This window comes from Fundulus heteroclitus, chromosome 16, assembly GCF_011125445.2.
Source record: "Fundulus heteroclitus isolate FHET01 chromosome 16, MU-UCD_Fhet_4.1, whole genome shotgun sequence".
Classification (NCBI taxonomy): Eukaryota; Metazoa; Chordata; class Actinopteri; order Cyprinodontiformes; family Fundulidae; genus Fundulus; species Fundulus heteroclitus.
In genome coordinates this window covers 4,741,730-4,766,872 of record NC_046376.1, presented here as the reverse complement: position 1 = coordinate 4,766,872, position 25,143 = coordinate 4,741,730, and the positions used below count along the sequence as shown (strand labels likewise).

General features: G+C 36.4%; 2 protein-coding genes across 2 annotated transcripts in view; both read left to right on the top strand.

Annotated features, from left to right (window-relative positions):
• Positions 1–25,143, top strand: part of LOC105923620 (transmembrane protease serine 9) — a 283,180-nt gene that overhangs the window by 42,147 nt on the left and 215,890 nt on the right. The gene's annotated exons all lie outside the window — the stretch shown is intronic.
• The window catches only part of LOC110368154 (tryptase gamma), a 32,723-nt gene continuing 27,723 nt past the window's right edge, over positions 20,144–25,143 (top strand). The window contains exon 1 of the mRNA XM_021315227.2: positions 20,144–20,316. Within this exon, the coding sequence (XP_021170902.2) occupies positions 20,225–20,316 (92 nt within the window). The 5' untranslated portion in view covers positions 20,144–20,224. The remainder of the gene's footprint in view (positions 20,317–25,143) is intronic.

Sequence of the window (25,143 nt, the reverse complement as noted above, 5' to 3'; positions counted from 1 at the left end):
ACTGAAACTCCTCAAGTAGGTCATTACTTTGTAAATGTTCACAAAGTTGATTAGCAACTACTTTCTCAAGAATTTTAGATAAGAAAAGAAGATTAGATATAGGTCTGTAATTTACTAACTCATCTTGATCAAGAGAAGGTTTCTTAAGTAAAGGTTTAATAACAGCTACTTTCAAAACCTGTGGTGCATATCCATTTACTAAGGATAGATTAATCATGTCTAAAATAGTGCCACTGATCAAAGGGAATATGTCCTTAAACAACTTGGTTGGGATTGGGTCTAACATACAGGTAGAAGGTTTAGATGAAGCTAAAGTTTTAGATAGCTCAGAAAGCTCTACTGCTTCTAAACAGTTCAAACACTGCACAGATTCTAAAGATTCCTCCAATGCTGCCTCACTTACTGAGGACGAGGTAATCATGTTTGGGAGGATGCCAATTATTTTATTTTTAATGGCATCAATTTTATTTATGAAGAATCCCATAAAATCATTACTACTGAGAGCTAAGGGAATGGATGGATCAACAGAGCTGTGGCTCTGGGTAAGTTTGGCAACTGTACTAAAGAGAAATCTAGGATTATTTTTATTCTCTTCAATTAATGATGAAAAATATGCTGCTCTAACTCTGCGGAGGGTCTTGTTATACAACAATAGTCTGTCCCTCCAGATTAAGTAGGATTCCTCTTGGTGTGTAGAGCGCCATTTTCTCTCCAATTTCCTAACATTGTGCTTCAAGGAACGCAGCTCTGAATTAAACCAAGGAGCCAGCTTCCTGTGAATAATCACCTTCTTTTTCAAGGGAGCTACATTGTCTAATGCAGAACGCAATGAGGAAGTCACATTGTTAGCAAAGGTATCGATTTGTGAATGGGAAGAAACAGCAATGCTGCCATCTACAGGGCATTTTTGCAATACTGAGGATATTAAAAAGGGGACAGACTCTTTAAGTTTTGATACAGCATTATCCGATAAAAATCTACTATAATGGAACCCTCTTTTGGGGGTGGAGAATTCAGTTAGATTAAACTCAAATGTTATTAAAAAATGATCAGACAGGACAGGGTTGTGAGAGAATACTGTTAATTCTTCACAATCAATGCCATATGTCAGAACAAGGTCTAAAGTATGGAGCCGAGAGTGCGTCGGTTCATGCACATTTTGAGCAAAACCAATTGAATCTAGGATAGTTTTAAAGGCTACACTAAGGTTATCACATTCAGTGTCAACATGGATGTTAAAATCACCCACTATAATAACCTTATCAGTATTTAACACCAAATCAGATAAGAAATCTGACAACTCATCCAAAAACTGAGTGTAAGGGCCTGGTGGACGATACAAAACAACAAACAGAAGAGGTTTTATTGCTTTGCAGTTTGGATGAGGGAAACTGAGGGTTAAATGTTCAAAAGAACTGTAATTATTAGTTGGCCTGGGACTAATTAATAAATCAGACTGAAAGATAGTTGCCACTCCTCCTCCTCTTCCCACAGATCTGGGAATGTGGAAATTTGAATAACTGGAGGGGGTTGACTCATTTATACTAACGTAGTCCTCTTGTAGCCAGGTTTCTGTGAGACAAAACAAATCAATCTGATTATCAGAAATCAATTAATTAACTAACAAAGTCTTTGGAGGGAGAGACCTTATATTTAATAGACCACATTTTATTATTTTATTTTTAGGTTCAAGGTGAACCATATTGATTTTTATTAGGTTTTATGATTTGTTCCTTTTAGATCAGTTTTTGATCTGTTAAGTTTTGGCCGTGGGAAAGACACCGTCTCAATAGGATAATGGGTGGGTAACAGTACAGAAGCTGCAGAGAGGTGTGTTAAACTACGGCTCTGCTTCCTGGTCTGGACCCTGGGTTGTCAGCATTTAGGAGAACTAATAAATCCGGCCAGATTCGTAGAAAGAAGAGCTGCACCATCCAAAGTAGGATGGATGCCGTCTCTCCGGATCAGACCAGGTTTTCCCCAGAAAGTTCTCCAGTTATCAATGTAGCCCACGTCGTTTTCTGGACACCACCTAGACAACCAGCGGTTGAATGATGACATGCGGCTAAACATGTCATCACTGGTCAGATCAGGCAGGGGACCAGAGAAAATTACAGAGTCCGACATAGTTTTAGCAAACTCACAAACCGAAGCAACACCAACTTTGGTGACCTCTGATCGGCGTGACCGGGTGTCATTACCGCCAGCGTGAATAACAATTTTGCGGTATTTACGCTTATCCTTAGCCAGTAGTTTTAGGTAGGATTCTATGTCGCCTGTTCTGGCCCCTGGTAGGCATTTAACTATGGTCCCTGGTTTCTTTAGTGCCACATTTCTCATTATGGAGCTGCCAATAATTAAGGTCGGCTCCTCGGCGAGATTGTCGCTCAGAGGGGAAAATTTATTAGAAACGCAGATGGGTTGGTGGTGATCTGGGGTCTGTAATCTAGAGCTATGCTTCCTACAAACTGTCACCCAGCCAGCCTGGTTACCAGGCTGCTCGGGTGCTACTGCTTTAGGTTCGCTACGTGAAGTTACTCTATGCGGCTCCGCGCTAGCAAAAGAGCGGCTATCAGCTGGTTTTTCAACAGCACGGAGCCGGGTCTCCAATTCTGACACCCTCGCCTCCAAAGCTACAAAAACACTACATTTATTACATGTACCATTATCACTAAAGGAGGCAGAGGAATAACTGAACATCTGACACAGAGAGCAGCAGATAGGAGACTTAGTCAGGGACGGAGAAGCCATTATGAGGCTAAGGCTTGGCTAGCGCTAGGCTAACGCTAGGCTAAAGCTAGGCTAGCGCCCTATTATCACGCCAAAGAACAAACCGTGTGAAACACGAGGAGTTCCCAAACGTGATGAGCAGCCACAGACAATGTTTTAAAAGTGCTTATGTTTGGAAACAGATGTTACAGCAAAGAGGTTTAAAGATAAAAAGCGAGAGAGCCTGGAGCAAAGCTCCGTCGTTCACACAGCAACAACAGGAAGTGACACAATACGCCTTACCGCAAACAGGAAGTCCGCGAGCCATTTCTGCCAAATGCTGCAGCCTTTGGCAGAAATTACTAAACATCACCGAGGGATTGAAGAAAAACAAATAAAAAGTGTAATATTTTAGCCTAAAATATTTAGGCTAAAGTATTTAGACTAAAATATTAGAGTTAGTAAGTGAGGTGTGAAAAAGAGACAAAATGTTTTTGTCTCTTTTCTTTCCAGCTTCTGGGAGGTGATGCAAAAGTTCATTCTGTTCATAATCATCATGAATGTCATCATCATTATTTAAAGAGCACTTTAACACGAGGTAAAACAAAGTGTCAAACATCAGAAATACATCAGATAAGAGATAACAACTAATAAAATAGCAATAGGTCTAAATTGTGTATAATTAGCCTAAAAAGTAGATTGGAATATGGAATATGTTGACGTCTGTTAAATTCAGGTTAGCTTTTTTTTATTAATATTTCAGTTAATGTCTCCTGTTGACGTGAGTTCAGTTTGACATTGGTGTCTGTTTAGTTCAGTTTGTCTGCTGTTGAAAACAGCACTTTAATGTATCTAATGCTGATTATTCATTGAATCAATTGAATTTAAATATTTAAAATACTTTCACAGCAAAAATTGTATGCGATTAATTTAGATTAATTAATTACAGAGTATGTAATTAATTAGATTAATTTTTTTAATCGAATGACAGCCCTAATATATATATATATATATATATATATATATATATATATATATATATATATATATATATATAAATAAATAAATATATATATTTTAGTTTTATTTATTTATTTTGTATTAATGTTTCAGTTGATAATCTCAGAGAAGAAAGATTCCCTTACATTTTTCAGCTGTAACTTTTACCTGTAAAGTCTCTCTTTATAGATGTCATAGCGAACCTGAAGTTTAGTCTTTCTCCACCTGCATTCAGCTTTTTAACACTCCCTTTTTTGACTTCTCCACAGATATTTTTTCTTTCCACAAACAACTTTCGCTTTAATTGGTGCAATGCAGTAATATAATAACTGAAGTGGAAGTAAAAGTAAAATCCACATAATGTTTGTAAAAAGTAAACAAGATCAGGAGTTGTGTGTTCCTGTTTTCTTTTTATTTCTGTGGAAAATTTCTCGAGGCAACAGATGATCAATATCTTGGACACTATCTCACTAGTGATTTCTTAGACAATAGAGACTTGTACAGACAGTGATGCAATCTTTATGTGTAGGCAAATCTACTCGTACGCAAGTTTTGCATGTCCTCAAGTAATGTTAAAATTGCATTGTTCAAAGCATGCATGCATAATTTGACTGTGGCCTACACGGATGACTAGAGGCTAATATTGAGACCTCTAAGGTACAGTGGTTCCTGTGAGATGTTTGTTAACTTTGGAGTTAGATCTTTACAGAAGTTTCTAGGAACCGGATCTATGGTTTTATGTGTAGAATAATGATCCAGCAGAACTGCACCATACAAACCCTAGTCTGTCCCAGAATCAACTCAGTCAGGTTTACATCTAAAATGTGGAGGCATTGGCATTTCTGCCTCTATATATAAATGATCTACTTTATTATTATTATTATAGCTGTCTTTTTTATTCTGCTACCATTGACCATGTTTCTGTGTCTTTAATAATTTTTAAAATAAAAAAAAGATTACAAGGAATGTTATTTACCAAATGATTCAGTCTCAATGGTTAAAATATGAATATGTTTTATGAGACAGACAGACCTGGATGTTGGCAAAATTCCTTCATCTCTCACATTTTCCCCTTTAAGCAATAATGCCACTTCCTGATTTATTATCCTGTTTATTTACATATTACTGGGATTTTGCCTATTTCTAGAAATTATTCTTAAATAAAATCCATAAGTGCTTTTTACTGATAATATTTTTTCTACAAATTCATTCTAATTAAACATACACAAAGGATGGATAAACCTGCATGTACAGTATATACAACAGAGGTGAGTTGTTACCATGTCACTGAGCAGGTGACTCTTTGTAGGCGTATTTATTAAGCTGTATGTTGGGTATTTAAACCAGAGCAGATCGGCTGGAGGTAACTCACAGCGATGGCGTTCAACAAGTTGATCTGGGTGGTGGCTTTGCTGACTCTGCTGATAAAAGGTAAGTACCTCTGCAGACAAGGATGACTAAATTAAATGTCTTTCACAACCGTCTTCTGGAGTGTTTGAAAGTCACTTTAAGCCTGAATTATTCACTTAAATTTAATTTTATTGATATAGCTCCAATTTAAAACATATGTCATCTCAATTATTTGGGGATTTCTTTGACCACAGACTGATGAGGTGAACTGACCCGATGCAGTTAAAGTTCTTTTTTACTGAAGGGCTTATGTGTGCGGGCTTTCTGAAGCTGTCTTTTGTGTGCATTTCTAGTAGTTTAGGATCCATACCTTCTGTTTTGTTTTAATTTTTTATCTTTTTACTAATCTTTTTTTTGTCAAGTGTAAAAGGGCACAATTTTGCAAGATTTAAATTTTAGTATAATATATTTCGCAGGAACATCCCCATATTTAGAGGAGCTTTTGTTAAGGTCTAACTTTATTATATTTACTGCTGCTGTATTAAATTTGCTCTTTGTGTTTTTAATTGATATGAATTTCCCAAAATCTAAAGTATTGAATTTTATCATTTGTTTTCACATAAAAATTAATGTTAACACCAGGGAGGTGATGTATGGAACAAAAATGGATTTATAATCTTTAAATAAATTTTTCATGCAGCCCATTATCGGCTTAATAAACTACTAGAGGTTCCTCCTCTTAAAAGTGGGGACAGTCAACAAGGTCCACAGGTTTTTATTCAAAGACCAAGAGAACATTGTAAGAGCTGATAAACCAAGACATCCTAATAATGTGTTTAGCAGATTATGTTATCCTCCAGCGGGAGGAAGTCTCTAAGGCAGCTGCGACTGGCAAGCTCCTGCAGCCTCTCTGCACCACGGACTGACAGGTGTGCAGAGGGTGCTGCTGTAGGAAATGCAGGTATTTGACACAAGAAGTGTAGCCAATAAGTGCTCTCATCTATGAAGTTTAAAATGTGCGTGGAGAGTCTGCGCGGTGCCCAGTACAACCAGGTGTGCAGCAGCATTTAATGTTTCTCCTAAGCTAGTCGTCACTCCTTAACTTTCAGATCAAGTTCACCTGCGTTCGCATGCAGGTAAACTCACACTCCTGTCAGGAAAAAAAGCGCTCAGAACCGTGAAATAATTTACCTGCCTAAGTATTTCTGCTTACTGTAAACATGTAAACATTTCTGAGAATGGTTTCACTGAAAACTCCCATGGAGTCGGAGGGCTGTGAAGACTTTGGTGGAGTCAGTTCTGAAGGGGAACATGTTGCGGGGGGGGGATTGCATTAAAGAGAAATGCTTAAATGACCAAGAATTGTCCCCTACAGAATTAATATTGCTTGTGTCAAGTGCGTGAGATCTCATTCACCGAAAATCATTTGTTCATTTCATTTAGTGTCCCCATTACTTCAATATACTGAGAACGTTTTCCTGATACGAGGATGTTAATCATATGTTTAAACTCGTTTATTATAAACATTGATGCTCAATGCAGCACGTTCTCAACAAGTACACGGCTCTATGGTCTCTATGATCAGAAACAGATTCTAAATGTAATAAAAAAATGTATCGAATAAAGTTACGCTCAAAAATATTCTAAACACTAGCAGATCTAGATTTTAGAAATATTTTATTCATTTGTGCTTTCCTATCTCCACTTCTGTACTGATGCTGTCCTACTCACAAAGAAAATCAGAGTGTTCAGAGGTACAAGCAGCACATCTAGGACCACTTCAGCAGCAACAATCCATGCGACATGTGAAGAGACATCAGAAACATCACGGACTACAAGAGCAGCGACCAGCAGTCCACCAATGACCCGACTCTCCCTGACACCTTAAACAGCTTTATTTAAAAAGCTGCTGTTAGCATAAAAACAAACAGCAGCACAAAGAAATTGTTCAGAACTGAGAGTGTTCCCTTATTGTGTTACCATATTGAAATAAATCATCTGATGAACCCAAAGAGTCATTCCGCCATTCATGCACACATTCACACCCTAACAGTGGTGAGCTATGTTAGTATCCACAGCTGCCCTGCTGCAGACCGACAGAAGAGAGGATGAACAGAACCACATGCTGGTGCTAAATGTCACCGCAGAAAATGTAAATAATTTAATGGCAATAAAATTCAAACTCTGAAAGATGTGCACATCTCTCAGTTGTTCCTTAGCAGGACCCCCAATCTAAAATAAAACATAATATACAGCGCTTTAAAAAAAATCTAAGATTTTTGTCTTTTTCATGTAATTGGGATAAATCAGTTTTATCTAAACTAAATAATATAAAATAAATTATTGCCTATAACTTGATTATTTTAGTAATCCATGTAACTTGTTATAATCTTAGGTTTTGGACAGGCATAATGTAGCCTCAGTGTGTGATGTTGCTCACAGAGGTCAAGTGAACATTCAGAGAGTTTCTGTATTTGCTCAGACACATGAAAATTAGGGGGAACATTGGTCCCTGACATAGTTTTTATTCTCACACTCAGAAGACGACAAAATACCTGACAGTACAGCAAGCATTTAAACACAAAGATAGCAATGAAACATAACTTGTAGTGTTGTGTTTCAGATACCTGATTTGGGACTGCAGTGTTATTGTCATTTATTTGTTAATATTTAAGACTAAAAGAATACTATTCTGTGAGCACAATATCTAGTTATCATCAGTAATTTAGCTGTGAGGATAGTAAAGTTTCATGAGCCATGATTAAAGTATGATTAAAGTATTTAACGTGCCAGACGTTGATGACTTTCTGTGTGCAGATTGTTGTGTCCTGGGCTTCAAAGTCTGAGGATGTTTTTTAGGCCCAGTCCATCCCTTCTCATACCTGGGTGGATTTCTTTTAATTTAAAGAAATTAAACAAATCTGTTTTCTAGATGCTGGATGTCTTTTATTGCAGTTTTATTTTTTTAACGTTTGAAAATATAGTTTCCTCTAATGGTCTAATGCCACAGTCTCTTATTCTTTTATTTTGTTTGTTACATGTTTCCCCTTATTTATTAATCTGCATCCTCCACTTTGCTCCTGGTACCGGAATTGAACCACTTTAATTGCCTATTGTTTGGTTAAAAAAAGCAGAAAAATTGAATAAAAATGTTTTATATTTGTTCATCCTTTATTTTTTATTGTTTTTCAGAGTGTGACTCACAGCTATCAGGTAAGTCAAATCTAAATAAAACCACTCCTTCATTTCCCCATTGAGCGACATTAAAGTCATTTTTATTCTTATTCTGCTGCTGTTAGTCTTTTGAGAGATTTGCTTTGATTGGTGGGTTATAGAGCAGTCAGATAATCCAGGAGTTTCTGTTTTTTCTCAGTATGTGGTCAGCCAGCACTCAACACCAGGATTGTTGGAGGAGAGGAAGCTTCTCCAGGCAGCTGGCCCTGGATGGTCAGTCTGCACATCGTTGACCCTTACCCCTGGTGGTCATCATATGAGCGCCGCTGTGGAGGATCTCTGATTAACGACCAGTGGGTGCTGACTTCTGCTGAGTGCGTCTCTGAGTAAGCAACAAAACCAGAGGAAACATCTCACCTCAGAGCCGTATAACTGATATGTCAGTTATACGGCTTCAGGAGCTTCATTTTATGGTTTATTCTCACCCAGCTTAAAAAATAAGACTTTATATATTATCTGGACAATTTTTTCTCTATTTAACATTATGAACACAGGGGTTGCAATAAAGCATTCATTAAAACAAAAATTAAGAAGTGCCCTTTATGCTTAAAGTTGTGACCAGTAAAGCATGTGTTATAGCTGCAGTAGGTAACTTTAGTAAAAATTTATTTTTTACATATTTGTTGAAACTTTCACTACGTCCTGACAACTTAATGAGACAGTTAATATGTGAAAAATGCTGCTCCTCTGGCTCTTCCCAGTGGTCCTACTGACATAACCAAAAAAAATAGAATTCAAAGTAATACAAAATAAATAGCCCCAACAGGTTTAATAACACCCACACTTCATTACACCTGCATTTAAAGAGACAGCACCAAAATGAGTCGCTGTCAGACACACCTCAAAAAAGCCCTGTTCTGTGGACCTGTGGGGCTAAATGCAAAGCGTTCGATAGACCACAACCGAATGATTTACAGTTTTTATTGGTTGCTTTGACGCAGCAGTCAACTCAAAACCCACATTTTTCAAAACATTTAACGCAGAGGCCTAAACAGTGGCACCAATGGTCAAAATGAAACATTTTGTTTGCAAAAGGCTCCAACTCTGCCAAAACATTTAACATATGATCCAAAAGCACATTTTGCCCTCAAACAACACAACCTGCACACAAATGTTTGAGCCCTTCCAATCATTTGTTACACATGGGGCAACAAAATACAAAACACCACACTCAATGTGAATCAGTGCAGCATCGCTGGTTCATTGAAGCCAAAGACTGAACGCAGCTTACATGGCAGTGTCATTTGTAATCAAATTTGCCTTTTTGCAAAAAATGGATCCAGAAGCAAATATGTGATGCAAATTTTATTGATTCTTCATTCTTTTTTTCCAGATAAACAAATGAAATATTCCAAAAAATGAAAGATTCCAACAGAAAATACCAGGGCTGTTACGTAGTTCCTTCTAGTCCATTATGTCCTGACGAATAGACCACATGGACTCATCTACATCACATTCAATATTTTCCCTTGTGATGCACCTAGGGAAAAATCTTCTTGCATGCCTGATCCATCCTTGACATGCCTCTGCATCTATATCATGGGCAGCAGCAGTCATTGCATTGAGCAAGGGCATCTGCTCATAGGGGCGGTGATCATATACTTTCCATTGCCATGCACTGAAGAATTCCTCTAAAGGAATAGATAGAGATGTATATACTGTATAGCAGCAATACCTGCTGTCCTGTCGAAAAACTCTTACTATGGATGCAACATTGTTTCTACGTATTGAGAACAGGTTGGACTCTTTGTCCTGCACCTCTACTGTAAGTGAAAGGCCATGTTTTACCACATGATCAATCACTGTTGCCCAAATTTCATCTGCAACTTCAGCCCTTCCAGCTACACCGCCACCTCACACACAGATTCCTCTTCCTCATAATCTTCTTCCCCTGACCCATCTACCTCTTACTCTGACTCTCATCTGCCTTAGACCATCCATGCTTGCAAAGAACAACACACAACATGGCACCTTTTACATAAAGCCTGCAAACTGACTGCAAATTGAAAAATTGTGTAAAGAGGTGTCAATCAGGTGCTTCAGTAATTTCATTCTAATCAAGAAGTTTCTAAGAGCTTGGAACATATAGTTTCTGTTTTGCTACCACAGCTAAAGCAATGGAGTTTGGACTGCATGAATGACATCTGTGTTAACTGTTTTGTAAAAGGGTGGGGAAAATGAGTCAAACCAATGACAATAGGTTAACTAATTTGCAAGAGGTGTCTTTTGCTCTGCAGAGATGGTGATGCTAAAAACTGAGAGGTTGCCAGTTTCTTCAAACAGGTCAAAGCAACCAATAAAAACTGTAAATGTGAAAAGAACTTAAAAGAGCAAAAAGCAAAATTTCATTATTTTAGATAGAAAGAACTAAAAATTGCTTTGTGAAGAACTAAAGGTATCTTTTTAGTTGGTGGTATGATGTCAAAAACTCTCTTGTTTATAAAGCTGGGCCGGACGTGTGTGCATCTATGTTAATGTAAACAGAATCTTTCTTGTTAACATTATTATAAAGTTATGAGTTACTCACTTCTTCACAAGACATCTTCCTTTAAACGGTGATGCTGTTTTGTTGTGTTTTTATACTTTGCATAATGTGCATACCAGGGCAATGGGTGAGAAGTGGAAGGGGAATGGGAGGGGAGGAGGTTGCAGATAGAGTCTTGGCTTCTAAAAAAATCTTGTTTTGGTCTGCAGACAGTGCTCTACAGTGCATGTAGTGGTGAGATTTCACTTATTGCTCTTTTGAAGTTGCCCCACAGATTAGTGCATCTTTTTTCTGCTTTATTAAACCTGCCTGGAAACTGAGAAGCGCTCCCTGCAGCAATAAATGAACAGAGAGGAGATGGCATCACACTAGGGAATTATCCTTTACATCTTCCCTCTTTGTATATGTATATATCATGTATATTATTGTACTTATCTTGTCTGCTGTGTATTTATGTATATACTGCATTCTTCTGTGACTTTCCAATTCTTCCAAAATGTTTATTTAGAATATTTTATAGTCTGGAAATAATACAATAATTAATTTACTATATTATTTGTACATTAGAGTCTTAAATTTGTATTCATGATTATTCAATATTTTTCCTGTTATTTATTTATCTTTAAAAAAAACTATGTTAAAGGAGTAACATCTTTAACCCGCCCTCCCTCTAAAATTAATTAATTTCCATCTATGGGGATAATAAGGTTTATCTTATCTACATATTAATAATTGTATGATTGTTAAAGACAGTTTTGCGCTCATTTCCTCTACTGTTTAGGTGGTGGATCATCCAATCAGCTCCTTCTGTTTCCACCTTCTTCCTGCTTCAGACACTCTTAGAACTGAAAGTCCTCCTCACTACTTTTAACATATTTTCCCTTTAGGAGCTCTCTGAAGGCCTAAGATGCTTTGTGAATAACTTTTATCAAAATAACTTAAAATTCTAAGAAAAATCTGAGAATTTGGGATATTCTAAAATTTTTCCTAAAATGACGTCACTAAGAGCTACTTTTAGTCTTTGGATTCTTTATGAATGCGTGTACAGGTTGTTGGGGATTGACATTGATTCATAAGAGATAATCATGAAGAGCTCTAATGTTTTCACACTGCTGCCTGTTATCGTTATTAGAAAGAAACGGAAGCAAACAGAACTAGTCTAGCAGATAAACATCATGCAAACACTGATTATCTGCAACAAGTCACAGGTCTCTATCATCTCACAGGTGGTTTAACTACATTTAAAATTATCTACATGGTTTTCTTTCTGACTCTTCTGACAGGAGTTCCCCATCTGGTGTGACAGTATATCTGGGTCGTCAGAGTCAGGAGGGATCCAACCCAAATGAAGTTATGAGGAAAGTAGCACAGATCACTGTTCACCCTGACTACTATAGTTATTATCGGAATGACATTGCCCTCCTTAAGCTGTCAGAACCAGTGAGTTTCACCAGTTACATCTCACCAGTCTGCCTAGCCGCCTCAGACAGCATCATCTCCACTGGGGTTAACACCTGGATCACTGGCTGGGGATACACTGAAAATTATGGTGGGTTTTAAACCAACATCATACAGAGAAATGAAAAGAAATCCCAGCTTTTTTACTCTTATGGATGTATTAAATGTGTTTAAATATCAAATGTAAATTTGCCTCCTCAGTCCCTCTACCATCTCCTAAAAACCTGATGGAGGCAGAGGTGGAGGTTGTGGAGAACAGTCAGTGCAGCATTTTCTCGTTCAGCATTACTGACGACATGATGTGTGCCGAGTCACAAGACGGAGGGAAGGGTTTCTGTGAGGTAATCATCTGTTTACATCAGTTTGTTATTGTCTGCAGACATTAGTTCTCATCTCATCTAAGTGAAGTGTTTCTCATCTTCAAGGAGGATTATGGAGTTCCGATGGTTAGCAAGCAGTGTGACCGCTGGATTCAATTGGGAATCGCAAATGAGTATGGGTCATGTTATCAGAACACTTACCCAGGAGTCTACACCAGAGTATCCCAGTATGAGAGCTGGATAAACGGTGTGATCAACACCACCCAGACGGGCTTCATCAGCTTCACATCTAGCGTTTTCTGTCCAATCCCAGCTACATCTAAACGTGAGTACATGTTGTCTCCTTCATATTAATGTAGCCTAGTACAGGATGGAGGTGGCGATATTTATGAATCAAGAAAGATTGGGCCAACATGCAGATTTGCTGAGGCAGTAGCGGAGCACTCCCTTAAAACCTCTGTATAAGGGTGTGGACCAGAATGGACGGATGCCTGGGTTTGACAACTGATATAGGTTATCTAACCAGATTCAAATTAGGAAAATGCCCAACTTAACCATCACAAGTACCCCTTTAAAACAAAGTACTAAAATAATTTCTTAATTGAACCTCTCTTTCCTTTAGGAGGACAAAGAGAAATACAAAAAAGCTCCCTTACACTAGATGATTAAGTCATATTTACTGCAAAAAAGAATAACTTAACATTGTTTAATAAACAGGTCTCTGCTTAAACTGCAGTGAGCCAACATGCACACAATTCCACACAGTCAAGTTTAGTCACAAGACCTCGAAGAGGGGGGCAAAAAAAGTTGCAGGTCTGTTTAAAAAATAAATGTCTTCAGTCCAAACCTCAACTATCATATATTTCAAGTCACTCTTCACTGCCTCTGGATAGCTTACTGTTCTTTCTGCCCTTTTTCTGACTTCACACTCTGTGTTTACCACCACATTTACAGCACTTTTCCTGCACATCATCTACACATTCTTGCCCATTTCTTTGGTATCTTCAATTCTAGAAACACAGTTTAATAATTCTTCTTATTTGGAACGCAAACAACATTAGTTTTGGATTGATACTATTATTCTCTAATTTTGATGTACTGTAGTTGGGGGGGGGGGCAGTCACAATTCAGGGGGGTCCATTGCACCCCCCTCTAGTTCTGACCCTGAGGTAAGTTCTGAGGTAACTGAAGTCACAGATGAGACAAAATGCTAACAGGGGAAAAAAGGTGAAAGAAAAAGGAGAGGGAAGGGTAAGAGCAATATAACATCCTCGGGGTCTGCTTCTACACCTGCAGAGAGAGATATAAAAAGAACAGCAAAACCAACTGATAAAGTATTAGGTATAAACAATCAATGCCTTGATACCATCACTGAAGAATATATATATAGTACTGTATTTTTCGGACTACAAGGTACACTTAAAATCCTTAATTTTTCACAAAAATGTATGGTGCTACTTATATACGATTACTGACAGAGTTTATGTGGTTCAATGCTCTCAAACATCTGTTAAAATGTGTAAGTATGACTTTGGTTAGCAAAGAAGCCATATCAATGGATATTCGGAGCACTATGGTACCATAGACATTATATATGTCTGTGGGCTTAGCAGCTGGCAGCGTCCAATGGGGCGTCTACGTATATAATGTCTATGGACTCCTCCACCTTATTTGAATATACGAAACGGGAATAAAAAAAGGAGCTGAAATAAAAACTGCCCAGGAACATCCAGGAAATACTTAAGTAGCTTTACAAAATAAGAATGTCACAAAATAAGAAAGTAAATAAATGAATGAATAAATCTAAATAACTAAATATAAACACAAATAAATGAAAAAAATAAAAATAAATAATTGAATAAAAATAAATAGATTAAAAAATATATAATCCATTAAATATTAAATGTCAAAACACACTAAAAAATTATTAATTAATTTTTCCCTGTTTGATTTCATATTGATATTTATTTTTTGGATGGATCATTTGTTAATATATGATCAATAACAGTATTCATTAATTAATGAATAAAACGGCTCTCCATAGAGCAGCTGCAACTGAGATAAGTGAAAAAAATAGCAAATACACACATTTCATTTTTCATTTCAAAAGTTTATTTCAAACCTGCACACATTTTACAATACATATACTGATAAACAATACATATGCATGGCTTGAAAGGGGAATGGAAGAAGCAAAAGCTTATACATGTCCAATCCCCTCCCGCTCATCCCAGGGACACTCCCAAGACCTGCAAACGACAAGACAAAGACAAGACAAACGACACATCCACACTCATGCATACAAGACAACACACTGGCCCAACTATCTCCTTCCCTACACCACACCACCCTCATAGAACATCACTCACTCTCTTCCAGGTATTTTCTCAGGACATCCCGCTTAAATATTTTTTTAAAAAGATTTATGTTTTCACAACACTTTTGTTCCTCCGCTAAACTATTCCAGAGGGTGACACCACGACTTGAGATGCACATTGATTTCAATGTAGTTCTTACTTTTGGTTGGTATAATTGATTTTAGCCTCTAAGATTATAAGTGCGAAGTACCTCCCGCTCCTGAAAAAGTTTTAAGACATTATCTGAAAGAGAGCCAGTTGACGCTCTAAACATTATTTGCGCAGTCCTTAAATTTACAAGATCAAACAATTTTAAATTGGAAGATTTTAGAAACAATAAATTAGTGGGATGTAAATAATTTACTTAATGAACGATTCGAATAGCTCTTTTTTGTAGTGTAACCAGGGGCTGAAGATTGGTCTTAAAGTTGTTTCCCCAAACTTCAATACAATAATTCAGATATGACATAACAAGTGAATGATACACGAGGAACAATGCATTTTGACTGAGGAAGTGACGTACTCTGTTCATCACTCCCACACATTTTGCAACTTTTGTGCGCAAATAATTAATGTGATCTTTCCAGGACAATGTCTCATCTATAATCACACCCAAAAAAGTATTTTTTTTAACCCTCTCTATGCTTACATTATCAATAATAATTTCAATTGGTACATTAGTTTTCCATTTGCCAAATAACATTAGTTTAGTCTTTTTCAAATTTAGTGACAATTTATTGTTGTTGAACCATTTCTTTAACTTGTTCATTTCGATTGTTGCTTGCGCCAAAAGTTGCTCCAAGTTGTCTCCAGTGCATACAATACTAGTATCATCTGCAAAAAGTACAAACTTCATAGCAGAAGACGCATTGCAAATATTGTTTATATACATAATAAATAAAGTTGGACCCAAAATGGAGCCCTGCGGTACTCCACATGTTATGCCCCTGAGCCCAGATTTATGTTTACCAAACTGTAAAATTTGCTTTCTATCCTCCAAATAGCTCTGCAACCACTTGTTAGGTAACCCTCTGATGCCATACCTTTCCAGCTTTTTTAATAGTAAACCGTGATCAATAGTGTCAAATGCCTTCTGTAAATCAATAAAAATTCCCAAAACAAATTTACATTTATCAATGCCATCTGTAATGCTTTCAATTAAATCAATTAATGCAAGTGATGTGGACTTATTTTGTCTGAACCCATACTGGCTTTCGGTTAACAATTTATTTTGTTCTATGAAACTGCGAAGCCGACAATCAAATAATTTTTCTAAGATTTTAGAAAACTGTGGCAAGAGTGAAACCGGACGAAAGTTGGTGAAAGTATTCTTATTTCCAGATTTGAAGAGTGGGATTACTTTAGCAGTTTTCATTCTGTTGGGAAAGAGTCCATTTTGGAAGGATAGATTGCAAATGTGTGTAAATGGTTTGATGATTTCTTCCGCCACCCCTCGAACCAATCTCATGTCTAAGTCATCTATGTCACAGACATATATATACGTAGACGCGTCATAGGGCGCAGGTTCGCACGTCATCGTCACCGCCATATTGTATGTGGCAGAAAAAAGTTGAGTTCTGTTATTGTGAATGTGGATCAGAGAAGATGCCTCATTCCTGTGCTGCAATAAATACACACACACACGCATATATATGTATGTATGTATGTATGTATGTATGTATGTATGTATGTATATATGTATATACATATATACATATATACATATATATATATAATGTATGTATATATGTGTGTTTATGTGTTATGAATATAAGGATCAATTTGTTAAATCTTAACATTGTGGTCTTCATTATTTCATAAAACCGTGTCACATGTGAACCTTTAGAGGCTGGACTATTGTAATTCTTTACTATCAGGAAGTCCACAAAATGCAGTTCGAAGTCTTCAGCTGATTCAAAATGCTGCAGCAAGAGTTCTGATGAAAATCAACAAGAGGGATCATATTTCTCCAATTTTAGCTTCCCTTCATTGGCTTCCTGTTAAATCAAGAATAGAATTTAAAATTCTCCTTCTAACGTATAAAGCCCTTAATAATCAAGCTCCATCATATATCAGAGCTCTGATTACCCCGTATGTTCCTAACAGAGCACTTCGCTCTCAGACTGCAGGTCTGCTGGTGGTTCCTAGAGTCTCTAAAAGTAGAATGGGAGGCAGATCCTTTAGCTATCAGGCTCCTCTCCTGTGGAACCAACTCCCAGTTTTGGTCCGTGAGGCAGACACCCCGTCTACTTTTAAGACTAATGTTAAAACTTTCCTTTTTGACAAAGCTTATAGTTAGAGTGGCTCATACCCTGAGCTATCTCCATAGTTGTGCTGTGATAGGCCTAGGCTGCTGGAGGACATCAGGGTCTAATTTTCTCACTCTACTGATTTCTACTGTTCTTCAGTCTACTGTTCTCCAGTTTTGCATTGTATTACATTGAAATGACTGTCGTCATTTCAGCTTTTAACTTTTTGCTCTCTCTCTTTTTCTTCATAGTAGGTACACCTGGTCTGGCGTTCTGTTAACTGTGACATCATCCAGAGAAGACGGCTCACCCGCTACTACCATCTAATGTAGAACAGATTGCTAGATCAATGTGTGCTTCTGTGCTTTTTTGTTTCTCTTGTTGTGTCTCTGTTCTGTCTTCTGTAACCCCAGTCTGTCGAGGCAGATGACCGTTCATACTGAGCCCGGTTCTGCCGGAGGTTTTTCCTTCCCGTTAATGGGTGGTTTTTCTTCCCACTGTCGCTTCATGCTTGCTCAGTATGAGGGATTGCAGCAAAGCCATGTACAATGCAGATGACTCTCCCTGTGGCTCTACGGTTCCCCAGGAGTGACTGCTGCTTGTCGGGACTTTGATGCAATCAACTGGTTTCCTTATATAGGACATTTTTGACCAATCTGTATAATCTGACCCAATCTGTATAATATGATTGAACTTGACTTTGTAAAGTGCCTTGAGATGACATGTTTCATGATTTGGCGCTATATAAATAAAATTGAATTGAAAATTGAATTGAATTGAATTAGAAACAGACTTTTTGGGTGAGTATTAAAGAGGTAAAATTAATAATATGAGAAAAAAAAGTCCTAAAGTAAAAATAAACTAACAAACACAAAAGTGATAATGTTATGATAAAAACATCATATTATGAGAATTAAGGGGGAACATTTCCAGAACAATCACAGTTTGCAGAATTATTTCACTCCTGGAGTAATAGGGCCAGGTTAGATTATTTTAATTATTTTTATTCTTTAGGAGAATAAATTCAGGAGAATGAAGCTAAAGGGATACGAAAATAAACTTGTAATATTACAAAAAATAAATACTACGAATACAAAGTATATTCAGAGATTAAAGTCCCTCTGATACTGTTTAAGTGACTGAGTAACTGCAGATTTGCCACATTTAAGATGGCGGACGCTCTGACGCATCGCAGCATAGGCAGAACCCGCCCAATGACGCGTCTACTCTTATATTATGTCTATGATCTATGTCACGTGACTTTTTGTTTTTACATTTTTTAAATACACTCAAAACCTCTTGTTCATTTGTAGGGGCCAAAAACATTGAATTGAAATTGTTATTTATTAATTTACTACACCAATCGTCTTCAATTGGAATTTTCCTAGCAAGTTCTGGTCCTACATTAACAAAAAAATCATTAAACCCATTTGCAATTTCTTCTTTGTTTGTTATAACTGTATTGTTCTCCACAATATATTCTGGGTGATATGGTCCACTAGATCCACGTCCAATGACAGTGTTAATAACATTCCAAATTCCCGTTATATCATTTTTTTTCCTATTAAGTTGATTAGAATAATATTGTTTCCTACATTCTCTATTTATACATGTTAACTTATTCTTATATCTTTTATATTTAAAGTCCGCTTCTATTGTTCTTCTTTTCAGGAACTGATTGTATAAATAGTTTTTCTTTTTACATGCATTTAATAGCCCCTTAGTCATCCATGGTGTTTTTGTATCACATTTAATCCTAATACTTCTAAAGGGACAGTTTTTTTTCGTAAACTGAAAGAAATGTATTAAGAAAATAGTCATAAGCTGCATTTACATCAGTCTCCTCATAAATAGATTCCCAGTTGTGACAGGCAAGATCATTTTTTAAAGAAACTATAGATTGCTCCGTTACAGTTCTTTTATAAGAAACATAATCCAGTTCTTTGTTTTTATTATACTCAATATCATATGCCATAAAGACTGGTAAATGATCGCTAATGTCATTAACTAATATTCCTCCAATTACTTTGGTTCCCAGAATATAACAAAAAATATTGTCGATTAATGTTGCACTATAAGTTGTAATTCTGGTAGGTTTGGTGATCAGCGGATGCAAACCCAGAGTAAACATTGTGTTAATAAATTCATCTGTCAAGCCATGTTTCGTGGGATTTAAAATATTAATATTGTAGTCACCGCAAAGTATCAGATCTTTTGTGTCTTTATTGCTAAATAATTTATCCATCCACTCCATAAATAGTTTCATATCAGATCCAGGGACTCTATACATACAACTTATGATAAGGTTTTTACTTTTTGGATGTGAAATTTTTACTGTTACACATTCAAAAAGTTCCTCAACTGACATTGACATGTCTTCCATAATACTGCAGTTCATATTTTTGTCGATATATAAAGCTACTCCTCCTCCTCTCTTATGTTTTCGGTTCATACAAAACATTTCATAACCATCTAAGTGAAACTGAAACTCTTCATCTCCCCTTAACCAGGTCTCTGAAATAACAGAGTAAACTAAAATGCACACACTTATTTTAGAATACAGTCCTACATTGTTTATATAAATTATTTTTTAACCAAAACAAACTCATTATCTGTAACTTAAATCCTAAGTAAAAAAAACAAGATATAAATGTAGTGAGATTTATAGTATAAATCTCATTACATTTATATCTTGTTTTTCTTTTAATGTTTTGCTTTTTTTGAGATCAATAAAGACTATCTTATCTTATCTTATCTACAGCCATCACACTAATCTAAATGGTTGTATCACTGAATTACCATATAACAAACATCCAAGACAGCTGGGACGTTATTTTGGATAAATTAACGCCTCATTTTAACAAATTCTTTGAGATTTCAGTTTTTTGAGATAAAGTATTGAATGACATCTGTGCAAATTAAGTTGCACAAATAGTTTTGTGAAAGATGATTCATTGTTTTCACCTGTGTCCTCTTTCTCCAGCCGTAGTCTGTGGACAGGCCCCACTAGGTTCTCGTATTTTGGATGGATTTTCGGTGACATCAGCTGGTGAGTGGCCATGGATGGCGAGCTTGCAGAAGAATGGCCTGCATGTGTGTGGAGGGACACTGGTGTCTGAGACCTATGTGCTGACAGACGCCAGATGCTTCTCAGGGTAAGCTGAAGCTGAGGACACCTGTTTGGTGTTTGGTCCGTTTGACCAATGACCTGATGAGAGAAAAAATGTAAACATTAGATGTTATTACCATTAATATCAGAGACGAAGTTCATATCAGTCCATTAAATAATAATTCAGAAGTATTAAATGACAGGTAAGAGATAGATGAATGACTGCTGCAAAGTTCATGTAAATCATAAACTGAGGCCTTGTACAGAAGTAGACAGGTATTTATGTTTTTTTTAAATAATAACGTAGACAATGGATCATTTTTAGAAACGTTTTCATTTATGCAAACCCATGAAAATTCACCATTGACCATTGTTTTAAAGGCATACTATGCAACATTTTTCAGTTAATTAATGTGTTCCATACCGTTTTGGATGATTAAATGAGTCATTTCAGGTCGAACAAAGGTTTTTCTCGGTGGTCTGTGGGGGTCTGTGGGGGAAATACCGCACTTGCAATTGCAAGAGCTCACGGCCCGCACACACAGAAGTCTCGCTTTACGGCGAGAACTCCATGTGTTTTTTGCCCTGCCATTCACTATATGCACGCGCGAAAGCAACAACAAAGAACCGCGTGTTAACGTCAAATAAACATAAGCATATCGAGTTTTATTATTATTATTATTATTTTTATTTATTTTTTTATGTTGGCGAGACGGTACTGCGGCGAGGCGGCCGCGGCTTGGCGAGGCGGTGGCGGTAGCGTCTCGCCAACATAAAAAAAAAAAAAAAAATAATAATAATAATAATAATAATAATAATAATAAAACTGGCGAGGCAGCCAGATAGCGCTGCGGGAAGCTTGATGTTTATACCTTCACTGTGTTAGTCATTGTTTGTACTGCCGTTTTTTCCACTTTTCGTTGCGTTCGCCTGTCTGCTAAGCTCAAAACAACCGCGCCTGGATTGACGGAGAAACCAGAACAGCTGAGCATCTTTATGACAGTGCACTTTTACTTTCTCCCTCTGGGGGGAGCCTCACTGGAAAATCAACCCCGGTTGCATAGTATACCTTTAACTATAAGCTTTGTCTAAAATAAAAAAGTTTTAAGATTAGTCTTAAAAGTAGACGGGGTGTCTGCCTCACGGACCAAAACTGGGAGTTGGTTCCACAGGAGAGGAGCCTGATAGCTAAAGGATCTGCCTCCCATTCTACTTTTAGAGACTCTAGGAACCACCAGCAGACCTGCAGTCTGAGAGCGAAGTGCTCTGTTAGGAACATACGGGGTAATCAGAGCTCTGATATATGATGGAGCTTGATTATTAAGGGCTTTATACATGAGAAGGAGAATTCTAAATTATATTCTTGGTTTAACAGGACGCCAATGAAGGGAAGTTAAAATTGGAGAAATATGATCCCTTCAAAATAAAAGCTATGTTTTGCCTGTGTAAAAAAGCTGATTTTTCTCCTTTGTACATCAACATATTGGAGCAGCTAGGCCTGTAAAAACAAAAAAGTTAAAAAAAACTCTGAACCAGCAATAATGTTTACAATGTTCCATGTATGCTTTTACTTTGAAGTCTCGATACCTAGGAGAAGACATAGACATCATATACGTAGACGCGTCATAGGGCGCAGGTTCGCACGTCAACGTCACCGCCATATTGTATGTGGCAGAAAAAAGTCGAGTTCTGTTATTGTGAACGTGAATCAGAAAAGATGCCTCATTCCTGTGCTGCAATAAATACACACACACACACGCATATATATATATATATATATATATATATATATATATATATATATATATATATATATATATATATATATATATATATAATGTGTGTGTGTGTGTGTTTATGTGTTATGAATATAAGGATAAATTTGTTAAATCTAAACATTGTGGTCTTCATTATTTCATAAACCCGTGTCACATGTGAACCTTTAGGAACAGACTTTTTGGGTGAGTATTAAAGAGGTAAAATTAATAATATGAGGAAAAAAAAGTCCTAAAGTAAAAATAAACTAACAAACACAAAAGTGATAATGTTATGATAAAAACATCATATTATGAGAATTAAGGGGGAACATTTCCAGAATAATCACAGTTTGCAGAATTATTTCACTCATGGAGTAATAGGGCCAGGTTAGATTATTTTAATTATTTTATTCTTTAGAATAAATTCAGGAGAATGAAGCTAAAGGGATACGAAAATAAACTTGTAATATTACAAAAAAGAAATACTACGAATACAAAGTATATTCAGAGATTAAAGTCCCTCTGATACTGTTTAAGTGACTGAGTAACTGCCGATTTGCCACATTTAAGATGGCGGACGCTCTGACGCATCGCAGCATAGGCAGAACCCGCCCAGTGACGCGTCTACTCTTATATTATGTCTATGGGAGAAGACAGGAAATGCTGTTCCATAAAGAGTTAATTTCAGTTGGAAATAAATGCCCAGAGACCCCTTAGTTTAGAGAATTAGTTCAGTTTAAATCACAGCAACGCAGAAATTAGCACCTCTTTGACAGCCTTAATTTTTTACTCCACTATGGCCGAGTCTATAACAAAGGCTGCACGTATGTGACGTCAGTGATGCGGGGGACCCTAAAACTCCGACAGAGTTTTTAGAAATCCCTACTTTTGCCAGTGTCAGAATTATGGGGTAAAAGCGGTTCCATAATAAACTTGTACATAAAAGGATAGTTGTGTCCATATTAGTCAGAAGTTGTGCATAAAAAACATTTGTAAACTCATAATAATTTAAATCACATTCAAAAGATACAACATACAGTTTAAATAGTTACAACTTCAATAACTAATAAATACAAATTTCAAGTTCATGAACACAAACAGCAGCGGCTGCTTGAGAATACGGATTTTTTCTTTGAGAATACAAATTCACAACAGTGGTCTGACGTCACGGTTTCCAAGGCTGGTTAATGGAGCACAGAGTGCGAAGATAGGAGCCGCGCAGCTTTAACTTCAAACATTTGTAAAATTATGGAGAAAATGATCAATGACAGGCTGGTATATTATTTGGAAAGGAATCAATATATATCTAGATGGCAAAGTGGTTTCAGAAAAGGAAGGAATACCATGGATTCATCTTTGTGCTTAGAACATGAAATTAGGAAAGCACAAATAAATAAAGAAAGTGTAGTGGCTGTGTTCTTTGATATTGAGAAAGCGTACGATATGATGTGGAGGGAAGGATTGATGATCAAACTAGTGAAGATGGATATTAAAGGTAGAGTATATAGATGGTTAAAAGATTTTTTAAGTGAAAGGAAAATACAGGTTAGAATAGGAAGGAGTTATTCGTCAAAATATTTTATTGAAAATGGAACACCTCAAGGAAGCATAATTAGTCCGTTACTTTTTTCTATAATGATTAATGATGTGTTTAAAGATATAGAAAATGGGTTTGGGTGTTCTCTTTTTGCAGACGATGGGGCAATTTGGGTGAGAGGTCGTAATACTGATTATATTGTGAAGAAATTACAAAAAGCTATTAAAAAGATAGAAGATTGGTCATATAAATGGGGATTCAAACTTTCAGTGGAAAAATCGAAAACTGTGTTTTTTACTCGGAAAAAAATCAATAGTATGGTGAAGGTTAAATTATATAATCAAGAGATAGAAAGGGTTAAAAATTTTAAATTTCTTGGTTTATGGTTTGATGATAGAATTACATGGACATTTCATATTCAAAAAAATATTGATAAGTGCAAAAAAGTTTTGAATATTATGAGATGTTTAGTTGGTCATGAATGGGGAGCAGACAGAACTGCTTTAAAGGCTATATATACAGGATTAATAAGATCAGCAATAGACTATGGTAGTGTGGTTTATGGATCAGCAGCAAGTACATCACTTAAAAAGTTAGAGGGTATACAAACACAAGCGTTAAGGTTAATTACAGGAGCATTTAAAACAACATCTATTGTAGCGTTGCAGGTTGAAACTGGGGAAATGCCACTGGAAATCAGGAGAACACAACTGTTACTAAATTATTGGATTAGTTTACAGGGTCATGGTCAAAATCATCCTACAAAAGAAATATTGCAGCCGTGTTGGGAAAGGGAGAGGAGACAAACAGGAAGTTTTGGATGGATAGTGGGAAAAAAAGTAGAAGAACTTGAGTTAGATAAAATTAATTGTAGTCCAACTGTACCGTTATCAGTAATCCCTCCCTGGCTCATACCTGAAACAACAGTAGATTTGTCATGGTTGGAAAAGAAAAAAGAAGGCAATATTAATCATAAACTCATACAGGAATATGTTAATAGTTATTATGGTTATATTCAAATATATACAGATGCATCTAAAAATGTGAATGATAGGTTAGGCATAGCATTTTATGTTCCAGATTTCAATATCAAAGTAAAGAGGAGAATAAATAATGAATTATCAGTATATACAGGAGAATTATTAGCAATATTATTAGCATTACAATGGATAGAGGAAGTAAGACCACTAAAATCAATAATATGTTCAGATTCAAGTTCAGCTTTACTTAGTATACAAAATCATTTTTCAGATAGTAGATTAGATATATTAATTGAAATACAGCAAATTCTATATCAAATTCAAATGATGGGTATTAGTGTTATATTTATTTGGGTACCAGCACATATAGGGATTAATGGAAATGAAATCGCAGATAAGATTGCTAAGGAAGCATCAAAAAATAGAACTATTGATATGATGATTAATTTAAGTAAGACAGAAATTAAAAGTATCATTAAACAAAGAATGAAGGAAAGGTGGCAAAAACAATGGGAAGAAGAAAGGAGAGGAAGATGGCTGTATAGGATTCAACGGAAAGTCGGAGAAATGAGGATAGCAGAAGGAATCAGAAGAGAGGA